This window comes from Musa acuminata, chromosome BXJ2-2 (genome assembly GCF_036884655.1).
Source record: "Musa acuminata AAA Group cultivar baxijiao chromosome BXJ2-2, Cavendish_Baxijiao_AAA, whole genome shotgun sequence".
Taxonomy (NCBI): Eukaryota; Viridiplantae; Streptophyta; class Magnoliopsida; order Zingiberales; family Musaceae; genus Musa; species Musa acuminata.
The window spans coordinates 22378541-22394297 of NC_088339.1; the positions used below are offsets into that span (position 1 = coordinate 22378541).

The window sequence follows — 15757 nt, forward strand, 5'->3', positions numbered from 1 at the left end:
TTTCCCGATTCCCTCGAACCGCCCCGAGTTATCCTCATCGAGGACAATGACGAGGCCCCGCCTGCCCAAAACTCCACCCTCACATGTGTCGAAACTGGAGCCCCAAAATTCCGGTGGGTCCGCCCCCTGACTGAGTGGGACCCAGTGTTCCTTCGCCATACTCCAGCACCACGTCCGCTCCACTGCCACCGCGGCCTCTTCTCAACACCATCAGCTCCCTCGTCTATTGGTCCGTCCCGGAGCGGCCCATCTACCTGTGGACCCTTCTCGTGTTCCACTCCAACGGGTGGAGCATCGCCGTCGCAAGCAAATTTGATTTATTCTTAATCTTGGATGACCTTTATTTGCTCATTGTTGTGCTTCCACCCATATAATAAACAAACTTTAAAAGAAATGAGAAATTATTGGCAAAATATGCTTTATTTTCTTCTGAATTTTAGAAGGTAAGACAGAGGAGCTAAAACAAAACCAAATTTACTCCCAATCAAGTAGCTCTCGCAGATACCTAAACAGTATCAAAACACTGTCAAATCCTCGTGTCTTACGGAGTTCAACATTTGCACCAATCACAGAGTCTCAGCGAAAGGCAACAACTGAGACTGCAGCTTGAGGTCCACCTTGAATGTAGACAAAGACGAACCCTGCGCCAGGCTCCAACACCTGCAGCCATGGTGGAAGCTCGTACATCTTCTTCTCCTGCGTCTGCGAGAGGCCCCAGAGAGGCCCTGTGAGGTTCTCGATCTTCAACTTGAGGTACGTGATCCGCTCGCCGCATGTGTTCTTGACGGTCACCTGGTGCCGGAAGTAGTCCTCTCCTTGGTACTTCCATGTATTGGTTATGGTGTGCACGAACTCAACGGCTGCTTCTGCAAACAAGAATCGACTTGAGAGCTTGAACAAGTCATGGAATGCTCAATCACATCCCTTGAGCAGCAACACTACTCACCATTTGGCTTTGGATTTGGCCCTGCTGATTTCTGTTTAGAACCTGCAATTGTAGCATAGCGCACACATTTAGTTACCATTCTGAATTACCCATTCAGCATTTCAACCTGTCATCGAGACATCTCCCTTTACCTGGAGATGAATCTGGTGTTGAGTACTTGGGAGAATGACCTGCAAAGCTCACATCGTTGAGTTCTCTTTCTCGGGCTCTAGTTTATAGCGACGAGATCAGTCATGCAATGGATTACCTTTGTCACCTTCTAAGCCGTCCAACGCCGCAAATAGGCCGACCAGGGGAGCGTTTCCGGCGATGGAAGGCTCGGTCTGCTCGTATTTGCACCGGTCATCGTAGAATTCATCTTTCAGATCAGGGCCTCCGACCAGAGCTCCTTCGATAACGTTGGGGTTGCTGTCCTTGTTGACGTACCAGTAATCGAACCCGTCGATGCATCCCACAGCAGAAGGCAGCTCGAATATTGATGGAACCGAAGCTCCCCTGTGGTGCACATGAGTGGGATAGTTCCATCGGTAGCCAACCAAGTAGCTCATGGACTTTGGATTCTTCCCCAGAATGTAGTCGGCCTGATGAATTGCAGCAATGCAGAAGTTATCTTTTATGAGGACTTCTCGTGCTAAGGAAGCAAAACTTTCTGCTACTAATTCGGAATACTACTAAGCCAGAGATATACTATGAAGTAGAATACCTGAGACTCCGCAAATTTTAGTAGCATCTCAGGACTGATTTGGCCATCAGGGCAGACGAGGTTAGCATTTGCCATTCTCAAGTAATTGGAGTAGACTGCCGACAGAAACGCTGCCGAGGAAACATATTGCAGGTTTTGCCAGTCATGGAAGTACAATAAACCCCCTGTTCACGACATCATAATCATGCAGCTTAATATGATACAATGACGTGAAAGGATGCTGGCTATGTTAGAAATGGAAGTAGATGAGCAATGTCAAGAAACAATCTCGTTGTCGATGGAAAACCTGGAGTCATTTCGACGTTGTCGCCGCCGTTCTTCTGGAGGCACGCGCATAGGAAGAACTCAGCCTTTGCCTTGTATTGATTGAGTGTGGCATTGCAGGTTTCACCACCACCCCTGACCAACACCTGCAAGAACAGAGGTTCTCGTACAGACGTCGCATGTGAAGCCATGATTTCCTGATAAATCTGTGTTGTGTACCTTTGACAGAAGGACCTGCAAACCAGCATACTTGTTGTCCCATGAGAATTCAGTAACAGCCCATCCAGTTCCTCCAAGGACGACAGCATTCTGAGCTACATAGTTCAGGTAGGACTTGTCATCCGTTGCTTCAAAAAGCCAAGCAGCAGCCCACAGCAACTCATCCTACACCATTAACAAGTGCATCAAAGCTTCGGCCATCGACATGGTCGAACTCTAACAAGGAATTCGATCACATCAAACGGCAGATGACATAGTGGGGAAAGAAGTGAAATCGTTCTTACGGAGTAACCGGTGGAAGAAGGATAGTACTTGCGAACAGAGTGAACCGAATCGTCGTATCGACCACGGTACGTGTCAGCGAAGGAAAACAGCTGCAGCAACATCAGATATTGATCACTCAAGCTCATAGTAAGAGATGGTGGTTATTACCATAGATGATATCTTACCTGCCGTGCATGCAAGAGGAGGAGATCGGAGTACTTGGAATCGTATGGTCTGAAAACTATGGAAGCTGCAGCCATCGCAGCAGCAGTCTCGGCTGCCACTTCGGAGCCTGGGTGCTCGCAGTCGACCTTGTATGCGGTCCTCGGCGTCGTCATGTCCTCCGCCCTCTCCCAGCAGATATGGTCGGAATCTCCATCGCCGACCTTTTCAAGGCTCACCACAGGTTGTCGAAGTAAGAAGAATGCTTTCCAAGCTTTCATGTTGGTTGCAGAGTCATTACCTGCACCCAGAGGAGATCGGGTTGTCTGTGTGCTTTGACGAAGTAATCGGTTCCCCAGCGAATGGCATCGAGAGCGAACTCTAATTGCCCCGCGTCGACTATCTCTTTCTCGAACTCGATCACGCTCCATGACAGCATCGTCACAGCGTATGCCATCGGCAATCCAAATTTCACATGATCACCGGCGTCATAGTAGCCTCCTACCAAGTCCACCTGACAAGGAACCTCGATTAGGTTGATCGAAGCAACCATGATGGAATGCAACGATGAACTAAGAGACTGACCCCTTGGCTGTAGCCATCCTTCAAAGCAGAATCACCTCGCCATTTCACCCTCTGATCCGCCGGCAACTTGCCCGACCTCTGCGCCTCGAAGAACAGCAGACTCTTGGTCAAAGCTTCCCTGTAGCTGAATCCATCTTCTGCGGCAGAGCTCAGCGAACACCCAAGCAGCAACACTGCCAAGGCGAACGACATTATCGGCCTCGCCATTGTGCGCTTCGGTGGGGAACACAATCGAACACAAATGTTGCCGAAACCTGTTTTGGTTCGAGTCTTATATAAGAGACTTCAAGGAAGAAAGAAGGTAGGATGCATGTCGGAGAATATGTGTTGCACGTCCACATAGCGGATATTACAGCCATCCACGTATGGAAGCTGCTTGTCAAACGCAGATATTATAAGCGCATGAAGTGCCACAGAGGAGGCATTGGTTGGGACTGTTTGAGATTTCATTCTAAAACGTAATCTCAAAATTTTGTTTTTATTAATTTATTTGTTTTTCTGTTAATATTCCTATATTTATATGACGTTCTAATTGGAGTCGTTGTTTATAATTACACATATTAATTATTACCCCTAACATCTGTTTGGTTTTACACTGAAAAAAATCTTCTTCTCCTTATTTCTAAGATTCTCTTTTCTGAGAAAATCAATTTTAAGATTTTTTTTCACAAAATCTATTTTCATTTTTATGTTTGTTTGTGATATTCGATCAAGAGAATGAATTCAACTATAAACCTACACAAAAGATTGGTAAAATTATTCGGAATGATTTCTAAATCTTATTGTTTTATTCTTATCAATCAAATTAAATTAAATTTTATTATTGAGCTTTTACCCCATGAAAATATTGTGACACTTGAAATTGGTAGTAAAACTACCCTATCCAAGATCATGAGTTTTATGTTAATCTCGTTATGTTATATTTTTTAAATTATGGGGACTTTAATTCATATTAATGATAATATATATGTTATTTAATATCTTTTGAAATAATTATAAAAAAGGGTTAATGATAAATTTGTATCTGCAATATCATGTGCAAATTATTAATTTCTTCATGATAAATTTTATTAGAAATATGAAGCATTACATCTCTTACTTATAAATATGAATTTATTTATATTTTTATTGGCATAATTATTACCAACATTTTGATCCCTCGAAAAAGGTTTAATATGATAATAATAAGTTTATTAGTCGACTCATAAGCATATTAAAAAATAAGAAATAAAAAAACATGTTGAAAGATTCTTAATTGTGCTAGATATATGGTTGAATTTGTAAAATCTTGATCGATATCTTTTTAGGTTAAATTGAGTTGGTATTGGGTCGAAACCATGCTAACTTGTCAAGAAACTCATTGGACTTAAACCATGATCAAATTGGACATATTAGAAGGTTATATCGGTGAACTAAAATAAGCCGATGTTTGTGTGGTTTTGATGGTAGTACCACTCATGCTAGCGATAATACTATCCAAGGCAATAGTTATACCACTTAGGCTAGCGGTAGTATCTTTATAGTCTTGATTCATAGCCTCATTATGACGATAGTACCATTCGGTACCAATGGTAGTATCACTATTACCTCAAAATTTTAGGGATTTGAATTTTTAGCACCATTTATGAAGTATTTTAGGTTTATAAATACCTCACTCATGCTTGCTTGATGGAGCACTAATTCTTGAGTACAAAGGTACTGTAAACTCTCTCTTTGAGTATTATTTAAGTTGCTATCACATTCTTGAGTTTAAAAGTGATTCTAAGTCATATGAGATCTCTTGTAAAAGCTAGAGTGTGGAGGTTTTCCTTTAAGCCTGTTAAAAGGAGAAGAGTTATAATAAGGGTAGTTAATCTTTACTCATCGGAAAGAAGATTGATAGTGAAAGTCGGTGGTCTCGAACAAAGAAAAATCAGGAATGGACGTAGGTAGAGACGATCGAACTACTGTAAATCGATTTACATTTCTTTTCTTGCCTTTATTTGCTATTGCATGCTGATTTACTTACTAGCAATTTTTACTCACACTTTTTAATTATATTTTCGATATATATTTGTTGATCAAACTTTTAAAATAAAAAAATGCTATAAGATTAATTTACCCTATCTTAATGTCCATATGATCCTAATAGTAACATGCAAAATAGTGATGCATATATCAATATTATGTATGGTGGTTGAAGTTTGAATAAATGGAACTTAGACTTGATTAATTTAGTTTTGACAAAAACGGTCACACTAAGTAAAGTTTAAATCTCTAAGATATTTTACCCATAGTATAAATATCAAATAACTTATTTGAGTAAATATTTCATGTTTTAATATTTTTTAATAAAAAACTTTATGATGTATCGGTAGAGATTTTATTCTAAAACGAAAATCTCATAATTTTTATTTTATTTAATATTTTAATTAATTTTATTGTCTACGATTACAAATAATCAATATTTATTGCCCCTATTAGTTATATATCAACTCTTCAATAAAAAAAATCTATTGCTTGATTTTATACTGTTAAAAATCATAGATATCTTCCTTGATTTTTTTGGTCTTCTTGTGTTTGTAATATTAAACCTGTACCAAATCTTCCTTAAGATAGCTTATAACGATTTCAAATAATTTTTATATTTTATTATTTTATTTTAATCAATAGAATCATATTTAATTTTATTGCTGAGTTTTTATCATGCACATGACATCGTAGTACATCCTAATTAATCCTTAATATTATAAAGGACTGCTATATATATATATATATATATATATATATATATATATATATATATATATATATATATATATATATATATATATATATATATATATATATATATAGCATCTAGAAACGCCTTTGGATGTGAGACATGATGTGTGATTTGACATTTTCACACCCGCTCACATGCGTGGATAACAAATTGACTTACTTCTTCACCACATGGAATTTAAAATTAATCGAAGATATAAATATCTATTAATCTTCTCTATCATCTTAAATTGTTTATTAATATTATTGCATCTAAGTCAGATGAGACAAGGTCAATGATTTTATATTTTGACATAAACTAATTTGTCATGCTTGACTTGAGACATTAAGAGAGCCATGATTGAAAGCTAAGTAATTCTCGAATCAATTGACCCAAACCCATCTAGATAGACAGACGTCACCAAATCACAAAGCAACACGTGGCTGTTCAGACACGGCCTCAACAGGAAACCCCCCCCCCCCCCCCCTCCCTTTCCTAGAAACTTCCGCTGCACGCGTATTAATCATCAAGTGGTCATGGGCGGCTGCAGTATATCCTATGCGTCCTCCACAGACACAGAGGAGGAAGAAGACAAAGGGAGAACAGACGTGTGCCCTAATGGCCATATTTTTCCTACCCAGCGTAAGCGAAAGCACACACGAAAGGTCTACTCTCACACAAAATCTAGAAGGTATATGACTTGTGAACAACGTTTCTCTTTTAGTCTATAAATACTCTGTTATGACCTGCTGGGATCAACGAAGAAGACTGGAGCATTCCGAGAGTGCCTTCTTTGTGCTTCTACCTACTCCTCTATCCCTAGGCATGATAGTTCACAGGATGGCGAAAGGCTTCTACGGCTCTAAGTTTGCGACGGAGGTGGCGCCGCCAGAGCTGGTCTCGGTCGTGAAGCGCAAGGCAGCGAAGGTACTAGACACGATCGAGGAGGAGGAGGAGTTGGAGTTGATGGAAGATCTTTCCGGGACTTGGGAGATCACTCCTGCTGGAATCGACAGAGAAGGATTGTGAGTCGATGAACGTTGTTCTGTAAACTCCTTTGAGTTCTTCTTTCCAGCCCTGTACAAATTACACCTGTGCTGATACTGAAATTTTTGTGGCTTTTCTTAGATTAGATGCCGCTTTGTGTTTGGTGTTTCGTGCTCAAATCTTGCTTGCAGATGTAATTGTGCTTTTACTGTACGGTGATTGGCAAAGAAGCTCCTGTAGAAATTGCCTGATTCAATCGATAGGTTCCCCTGTTCTTACTTGGTATGAGAATTAGTTCCGACTATTTCTACCACTGTAGATCAGATTTATCTGGAGTACAATAACATAATATTTCTCACCCAAAAATTCAAGAACGAAGTTAAACAAATAAAAAATAAAAGAAATATTTTGCCAATAATTTAAATAAATATTACAAATGGTATCACATAAACATATCCAATATTGTACCCAAACATTATGCCACTGAATGATCCCTGTTAGTGGCTTCCGGAATCACTTGCTCAAGGTATTAGAATTAAGCCTCAGATCATCGTACCAGAAAAGAAGTATATAACAAATATATATATATATATATCTTTTTTTCCCGATAGATAAAAACAGATCAAAATATGGAGATACTTGAATTCTGGATGTTTCGCTGCAAAATGCTGGAATATATACCTCGGAGAGCGTCCCTGAGTTCCATCCTGAAAGGGAAAATAGCCAGATTAAAAAAAATATATAGCAGGTAAATATTTTGCAGCCATCATCAGAAAAGTAGAGAAATTTTGTAGATTAAAATATCAAACATTCTTTCCAAGACTTGGAGTGAGGATAACAATTGTTGAGGTGAATGTAAAGTCAAACAAGAATGGGAAGGCTGCTACAAATTTGGAAACTCAAGATGACTCCTCCAGGCATTTTTCCTTTTTTGCCAATGGCTGCAAGGGTTCTGGATTTACTTAGCAAGTGAGAAGTTTTCTCAACAACTGTAAAGTAGAAAAAAGAAAAGACCACAAGTAGAATAACTAATGATTCAGAAAGATATTGGTAAATGCTTGCTGCCATAAACATCAACTTTACAGCGAAAAATCTCGAATCAATTGTGTGATTGTTTGCAGCTTCTACATTGAATAAAACAGCCAGAATTTCAACAAAACCAGGGAACAACCACCAAACGTAGAATCATAAAATGGAACAGTGCATCACAACCCCAACTAGGCTAATAAATAATCAATCATGGGCAGAGTACAGAGTGAGGTGTTATTCTGTGAACCACTGTAGCTTCTACATTGAGAAAAAGCCAACGTTTCAACAAAACAAGAGCATACCCACCAAAGAAAGAATCATAAATATGTAATAATGCATCACAACCCCGACTATGCAATGAATTATCGATCATGGGCAGAATTCAGAGGATTGTTATTGTACTAGTCTGTCCACACACGTGTAGGACACATGTTGATGGGCTTGGCTCATGTTCTTCGCTGCCAGCTGGTAAGTGGAATGCATGACACTGATCCTCTTTCATATAGTGACGACCACATCCAGCTAAAACTTAGAAGCTATACAAGGACCACAACCGAAGAAATAAAGATGATACAGGAAAGACCATTGTGTCTGCTAATATTCCTGCCAGTACTAAATTTATAAGTCCCTCTTATGCCAAAGTTCTGCTTCAACCAGGAATTTTCTACCTGCAATTAGACAGTTATGGAGACAACCGTTACTCGGATTTTCTACAAAACCACAAACAAGGCTCCTTTATCAGTAACATAGCAGGATGGTAGTTTTCTCCTATCTGGAGCTCCTCAAATGATACATATCCAGATCTGATTTTGGAGATGCCAATAACTTATCCAAAGACTAAACCTTCTTGAATCATCAAGATGGCATTCGACTTGCACAACTGCTACATGTACAGACTGCTTTGCAATTTTCCATTTAGCCTAGAGCTTGAAACATTTCCAATCCAAGGTTCTGTGTGAAGATTGAACCACATCTGCTGCATCGACCAATTTCTCTCATTTTTCTTGTGCTAGTTGAAGGTTATATATTGTGTATCACAAATATGAAAGCATTTGTGCCCCAATTATCTGTGTGCTGGAAGGTTGGTTTTAAGGTTCATTATGGTTTCTAGAACTTTCCGAATCTTTTAAACCAAAACTTGAGTGGCCATTGTAAGGTCATGAATGAGGTCATTTTAGTTGTTGTCATTGACTATCATCACTAGTCATAACCAGGTTACATAACACATCTGGAGAACCCAATTTCCGGCAGTTTAGGTGGTTTAAGAATGATAAATGAGGATGCCATGGTGGAAATTTCGGAAGGTTTACGGAGGAGAATGTATTAGCCCTCAGTAATTTTGACTGCCACTTCCACATGCATGTACATTCCACTAATGCAACCACACTGGCTTTATGTGTCCTAGACCAGCACAATTAGATGCAGCTCTTGCAGGAGGCACTAAGGCACATGTCTTTGCACCAAGATAGATGGAGGACAACTAACCAAGCCAACAAGTGCCATACACATTGTACATCAATTCATATCTGATGTTCCGTAATTTTATACATTCATATGTTTTACTATTTCTACTAATAATAATTTATGCACAGTGTCTATAACAAGTTCATTTACAGACAGCACTGTTACAAATTTTAAAAAGGTAGTTTGGTCCTGCATATGCACTTCAATAGATGAAAATTTGCTACCAATATGCATGCATCTACATTTAATTATGTGAAATCTATCTTCAAATATAACTCTATATTTACTAAGCAACACCTAGGAGAAAGTTGTTTAAATAAATCAGAATTGAAATAAAAGATTATTTTATTTAAAGGGACATCCATCTAAAACCACTCAAATCTAGCATTATCTACATCAACCATCAAAATAGAGAAAATTGACATCATCATATCCATTTGAAGTTATGTGATCTAAGATGCCATAATAGTCTCATGTGTATCTATAATAACTTTGAGTCCCAATTTAGCATATTCATCGAATGGCAAAAAAGGAAGGTTAACCATGCCACTAGTTCATTTGAACTAATGGCTGTTTACCATATCACTTCCTCTCTAAGCTTCTTACATGTCATATATTCTAAATGCTAAAATTCTTAGGTAGCATGTGGGGATAATCATCACAAGAAAACACATTTGTTGACTACACCATTGAAATCTACAAGAAGAAGGTCAGAAACGCTTGCACTCTTTGTTCCAACTTGGTCAACATATAAAAATTACAGCAAGAAATTGATCAATTTCAAGATATTTTATAATCTGCATAGTTCCAAGAACTAAATAGTGCAGTCTGAAATAATAGAAATAAAGAAGTGTGCAATAAAATCTAGTTAGAAGTATATTAATTCGGTCATATCAAAAAGAGCAAGGAAACCTAAAACTCAATAATCTGCCATTAAAACCTACAGTTGGGTCAGAAATAAGCACATAAGACAATAAAATAGCATTAAGAAATTCATATGGAGAAACATGTCTGAGTAGTTATGAATGACAATAATATATATCTCCTACTAGAAACATCATAATATAACAAACACCATGAATCAAAATGACAAAACATTCAATGGCTTTCATTATCAGAAATGAAAGAATCTCAAGAGTAATGTCAGAGACTGTACCTCTCAACTCTTCTCAATCCAGATCTTCCTGCTCAGCCTCTGACTGCCTGTACCCTTGCTGTCCAGAATTTGCGTCATTGCTATTACCACGGGCGTTGCCATTACCCCCATCACCAACTCCAACAACATGCCCATCCAGACCTTGAGTTGCAAAAGGCATAAATGGCCAGGGCAGAGAGATACTAAAACTCCTCTGCAACATCCCCGATCCTGGAGAATTCCCCTCTACAGAAGTCCCAGCTGTGGACCCACCAGAATTCCCCACCCCAGACAATGTCCTCGCTGCAGGGGCCCCTCTGCGCTGCTCGTAGTCCGTATCGTCAGTAGGCAGCTCATACCGGCACACCGGACAGGAATTATGCAACCCAAGCCAAGGCAAGATGCAGTCTTTATGGTAGATATGCTTGCAAGGCATCAACTTTGCCTCATCCCCCATCTCGAATGCGTCCTTGCACACGGCACACTGGGCCTCGTCGGAGGCAAGCGACTCGGCCGAGATCCTGATGTCCGGCAGGGATTCAACAGCGGATTTGGCAGCCGGAGGCGTGCCATAACGATTGGGATCGTTCTCCGCGAGCTGCTGGATGAGCCTCTCGAGGCCAGGGCCAATAAAATAGTCCCCGAGGTTGCCGGCGCCGACGACGGGACCACCCTCGAGAACGACCTGGATGTTGGCGCCACCGGAGAGCAACTGCCGCATGTAATCCTGGAGGAAGAGCATCGGATTGAAAGGAGCGGGTCCAGGGGTGGGGGAGGGTTCGGGGGAGCGGACGGGGCCGAGGAGGTCGGCGAGGTCCCTAGGGCTGCGAAGCTCGAAGTTGCTGGTTGGAGACAAGAGAAATGGGAGGGGGGATGGGGAGAGGAGGAAGGAGTCGTAGCTGCCACGGGGAATGGAGAGGGGGAAGATGGCGTTACGGATGGGGAAAGGGGCGGGATCGGGGCTGGGAGGCGTAGGGTCGACCTCCTCGAGGAATCCACCACGGCAGATAGGGCAGGTGATGTCGAGGGTAGAGGAGGGGAAGATGGTGACGTTGCGTTGGCATTGGTGGCAGAAGTACTCCTGGAAGTCGGAGCCGGGGCCGGCGGAGGACATGGTGAAGGGGTCGGGAGAGGGAGAGGGAGAGGGAGAGGCAGAGGGAACTTTCGGTGGCGAGAACGCAGGGCAAAAGGGAAGGTTTTGAAACGACCGGGGGCGCTGAAAGAAACGCACGAGACTCGTGTCAGCGACAGCACGATACCTACCAAAAGTAGCAACCTTACCAAGAACTGAAGACATTGAATTCCAAATTATATATATATATATATATATATATATATTCACAATAAAACATAAATTTTTTGTTCGTCGCTATTAAAAATAGTATAATGATCTGTAAATTTAAGAATGAAAAATGGTAAAATATCATTACTGGGATTCATTTTTCATAATTTAGAAAAAAAAAATTGTTGGCGAAAGGCAAAAGAGAGGCCACTAAATCTTGTGCTGAAGAATTACTAATAAATCTACATGATAATTAAGGTTATTTTTCCATATTTTAGCATGCAAAAGAGAGGACGCTAAATTTATAGATAAATAAATAAATAATGTCGATAAACCTGGCTCGAATGTGAGGCATGTACTCGACACTCTCTATGTCGCGATTCGACTCTCGCCATTCCCAAACGAGTGGACTCGGATTACCACGAGCCGCACGAAGAGCCACACAGCTTGAGAAGCGCCCGCGCCCTCTCCGTCCATGGCGACGACGAGCTTCTCCCCCTCCGCGGCCGTTCGAGCCCCCTCCGCCTCCTCGTTCGGTCCGCATCTCGACCTCAGCCGCCGCATCCGCCTCCCGCTGACACGCCCCCCTGCTCCGGCAGCTCGGTGGGGAGCGCGGCGGCACGTCGCCCCTTTTCGCCTCGCCGCCAGGAGGCTCTCCGTCCGCTGCGGCGCGCTCGTCCAGATCGACCAGAGCGAGTTCCCGGCTGAGGTGCTGGGGTCTGATATCCCGGTCCTGGTGGAGTTCGTCGCCGATTGGTGCGGGCCCTGCCGTTTGATCTCATCCGTCGTCGAGTGGGCTTCCCAGGTCTCTTCTTGTGCCAAACCATTGCAAGATTTCTCCTTTCTGTTAATTGTCGCGTTATATCAGTATAAAAATCGATTTTTGGGGGGTTGTGTTTAATGAAAGATTGAATTCAAAGGGACAGGAGCATTTTAATTCCTTTTTGTCAGAAAATGATGCTTTTAGGCTAAAATAATATGCATTGAATGTAAGATGCACGTCCAGGATTGTTGCAAAACCAGTTTTAGTAGATTCTCAATTAGGAAGGTGCATAGAACATCGAGATATTGCGTGACAAAATATTTGTTGTTTTGTTTTATTAAAGCCTTCTATTGGTAGATGACAGCATTTTAACCTGTACTGGGTTGAACTGATTCTTGTATCTAGAAGGAAGCCTCCTTTGTGGAGGAGCCAAATCACTGGGGTGATCGATGGAAATTGGCTACTGTGAGACCTCCCATCCCACAAACGACCACATCATTCGATTCTGTGCCTTTGGACAACTGTGATTGCGTTTTTCCTGTCCTTAATCTCTAATCGCCGCCATCCCAAGTCCATCTTTCCCTCTTCTTCTTATAAAGAGGAAGTAGGTGTTCATGTTCTGCCGCTAGCAGCTTATGCCTTACAATGCTTCCACTACCATGCCGCTCCCTGCTACCATCAACTCAAGTTCTCTCCTTCCAACTTCTTTGCATCTTCCCATGGAAGCTAATCCCTCCTATATTCCCACAGTTCAGGTCATCCATCTTCCTGACACGAATGAGCACTTAACCTACTTCTCCTCCCATGTTGTTGTCAGGTTGGGGAGCCAACAAGGCATAGTGGATATGTATCAATTTCTCTGTAATTTTAGCTATTAGGCCCATAATTATTGAAGTTCTTAGTTCCATCACGATCATGCTTAGAATCAATGCTAGGTAAATTAATTTTGATATTCCACGTTAGCCTTACACCAAGATCTTTGGCATGTTGTTACTGGTGTTGCCACAGTATCTCATTTGATATCTTATTGTGTATGACATGTAAAAATTCATTTCATATGCTAGAATAATGACTAAGATTATGAGAATGATTCTCAATTGTGTTCTTATTGCTCCAGAATTGATGAGTGTGTATGATGGTGCAGGGTTATATATTGCCAAACACTGGTGCATTATCTATTCAAAGAAGTGTCATAAGTCTATATCGCAAAGTTACATATTAGGATTCTAACCTGTGAGATAATGATATGGAGAAGCTATGACTGTTGTTACTTTTGAGATTTAGATAGAAACTGATATGCAGTAGTTCCATGGCAGAACTTTAAGGAGTGTCGCAATAATTGCTGCTCTTAAGCTATGATGTCCAAGAGCTAATCAGCAGAAATAACTGAACTTTTTTGTGTGTTATTAGTACCATGCAATCAATCTTAAAATAATGCTATTTAAGTTTTAGTTTCCTGAAAATATAAGAGTAAAATATGTGGAAACATGTTATAGATCTGTTCCATTCAATTAGAACTAATGTTGATATTTGAAAAAATATATATGTACATGAAGAATCAGACAATTATTCATCAAGGATAAGTAACTGCAAAATGCTAAATTTACTGAATGAGTTCATTGGATGATAGTCTTGTATCAGACAAAAAGGACCAACATAAGTTGTCCTTACAATCATTCTCTTTTTTGTTTTTGAAGTGGAGTCTCTTATTGGTTAGAGGTTTCAAATGATGTATAACATGCATGAGTGCTGTAATAGGGTTAAATTGAGCTGGATATGTAGTAAGTTTGTATGCTAATCTATTAAATTCCTCGCTGAATTCCTAGATCTAGAACAAAAATTATAGTATGTAGATATCATAGTTTCTCCATTGGATCATGTAAGGTTTAGCCAATCCGTTGAAGTGAACCAGATTTGCAAGTACATGTTTATCTGATTCACATTGTTAGCTAGAGATGCATATTGACCCACTTTTTTCCCAAACATGCATAACTAAGAACAGATACTTCAGGTTCCACGAGTTACTTGAAAATTTAACACTTTATAATGGAAGGCAATATGCAAAGTATAATCATTGTCTATGAATAGAAAAAGTTTTAGAATATTTCTTCTCTATTCATGTCTAGCTATACGATCGAATGATCATAAAACAGTTGTTGTCAGACAGTTCCCTAGGAGTGAGTACATACCTGAACCTAATCTAAATGCACTGACTGGTCACTGATTTAAGACCAATTGAATTTGTTTTTTAGTGATATTACCTTCAATAGCTTCAATCGCAGGAAAAAATCCATGTAGCCAACCCAATAGTTGAGATGATTGCGTAACGTTCATGTTATACCAGCAAAACTACAGCTCTAAAGGTTTGCTTGATATCTGCTTACGATTTTATCACATGTTTCAGGTACCTACATGTTTCTCAAAAACTAGTGTGTTCATGTATTGGGCATCATAGTTTTACTAAATGATGTAAAGTTTAAATTCTCTGACTGGAAATTTGAAGCTTTCAGGAATACAAGGGCAGATTAAAGGTTGTGAAGATCGATCATGATGCAAATCCTAAGTTGATCACAGAGTACAAGGTTTATGGCCTGCCAGCATTGATCCTCTTCAAGAATGGGCAAGAAGTTCCAGAAAGTAGAAGGGAAGGTGCAATCACCAAAGTCAAGCTGAAAGAATACTTGGACAATTTTTTGGAGCCCACATCTGTAGTCTAATCTCTTTCAAGCTCAAGTACACTGTTGAATCTCGATGACCCAGACATCTGTAGTTCGTCTTGTAACTTCATGTAAGCTGCAGCCTATTGCTTGAGGCTTCAAATGAGTCCAGGAAAAAGTTCCCTTCCTCTTGGAAATGCAAGCTGGCCTCTTGTAAGACCAAAATATTTTTCTGTACACACCTAATAAGATTTGTACTGTAATCTGCAGTTGTCTTTTGATGGCAATATGTGGATTAGTTGTATTAAATATGAGCTTTGACAATGTTGAGCTTTGTTCAGAGCTGGCACTTTTCCTACTTTAAGAACAGAGTTCCTTTTGTGATGTATGGGAATTACCTCAAAAGGTATGCGTTGTAAAGCCTGTTTCTCCTTGTTCACATCTCATGAATACATTTGAGGCAATGCCCCTTTCTCAAAGAACAGCGGACAAAAGAACAGAATAGATGAATCTATCCATATGGAATTTAGAAAGGAATTATGACATAAATTGCT

The 15757-nt window shown here is 40.3% G+C and overlaps 3 protein-coding genes across 4 annotated transcripts; 1 reads left to right on the top strand and 2 right to left on the bottom strand.

Moving 5' to 3' along the window:
* Window positions 1-401: 401 nt before the first annotated feature.
* On the bottom strand, window positions 402-3370 carry LOC135605372 (endoglucanase 13-like). 2 transcript variants are annotated; one of them, XM_065095383.1, is made up of 11 exons: window positions 3144-3370; window positions 2860-3072; window positions 2582-2782; window positions 2417-2506; window positions 2133-2297; window positions 1936-2059; window positions 1650-1813; window positions 1194-1527; window positions 1078-1116; window positions 947-988; window positions 402-860 (listed from the first exon to the last, which is right to left on the bottom strand). In XM_065095383.1, the coding sequence occupies exons 1-11, from the start codon at window positions 3348-3350 to the stop codon at window positions 577-579; spliced, it is 1863 nt and encodes a 620-aa protein (XP_064951455.1). In that variant the 5' UTR covers window positions 3351-3370; the 3' UTR covers window positions 402-576. The 2 variants fall into 2 exon arrangements, with proteins under 2 accessions (XP_064951455.1, XP_064951454.1); XM_065095382.1 differs by having other exon boundaries at window positions 402-866.
* A 3898-nt stretch (window positions 3371-7268) lies between these two features.
* On the bottom strand, window positions 7269-11764 carry LOC135605374 (E3 ubiquitin-protein ligase RING1-like). Its single transcript, XM_065095384.1, has 2 exons — window positions 10523-11764; window positions 7269-7580 (listed from the first exon to the last, which is right to left on the bottom strand). The coding sequence occupies exon 1, from the start codon at window positions 11613-11615 to the stop codon at window positions 10536-10538; it is 1080 nt and encodes a 359-aa protein (XP_064951456.1). The 5' UTR covers window positions 11616-11764; the 3' UTR covers window positions 7269-7580; window positions 10523-10535.
* Window positions 11765-12144: 380 nt separating this feature from the next.
* LOC103971403 (thioredoxin X, chloroplastic) lies at window positions 12145-15543 on the top strand. Its single transcript, XM_009385422.3, has 2 exons — window positions 12145-12588; window positions 15057-15543. Exons 1-2 carry the CDS (start codon window positions 12259-12261, stop codon window positions 15261-15263), a joined length of 537 nt encoding a protein of 178 aa, XP_009383697.2. The 5' UTR covers window positions 12145-12258; the 3' UTR covers window positions 15264-15543.
* Window positions 15544-15757: the final 214 nt, after the last annotated feature.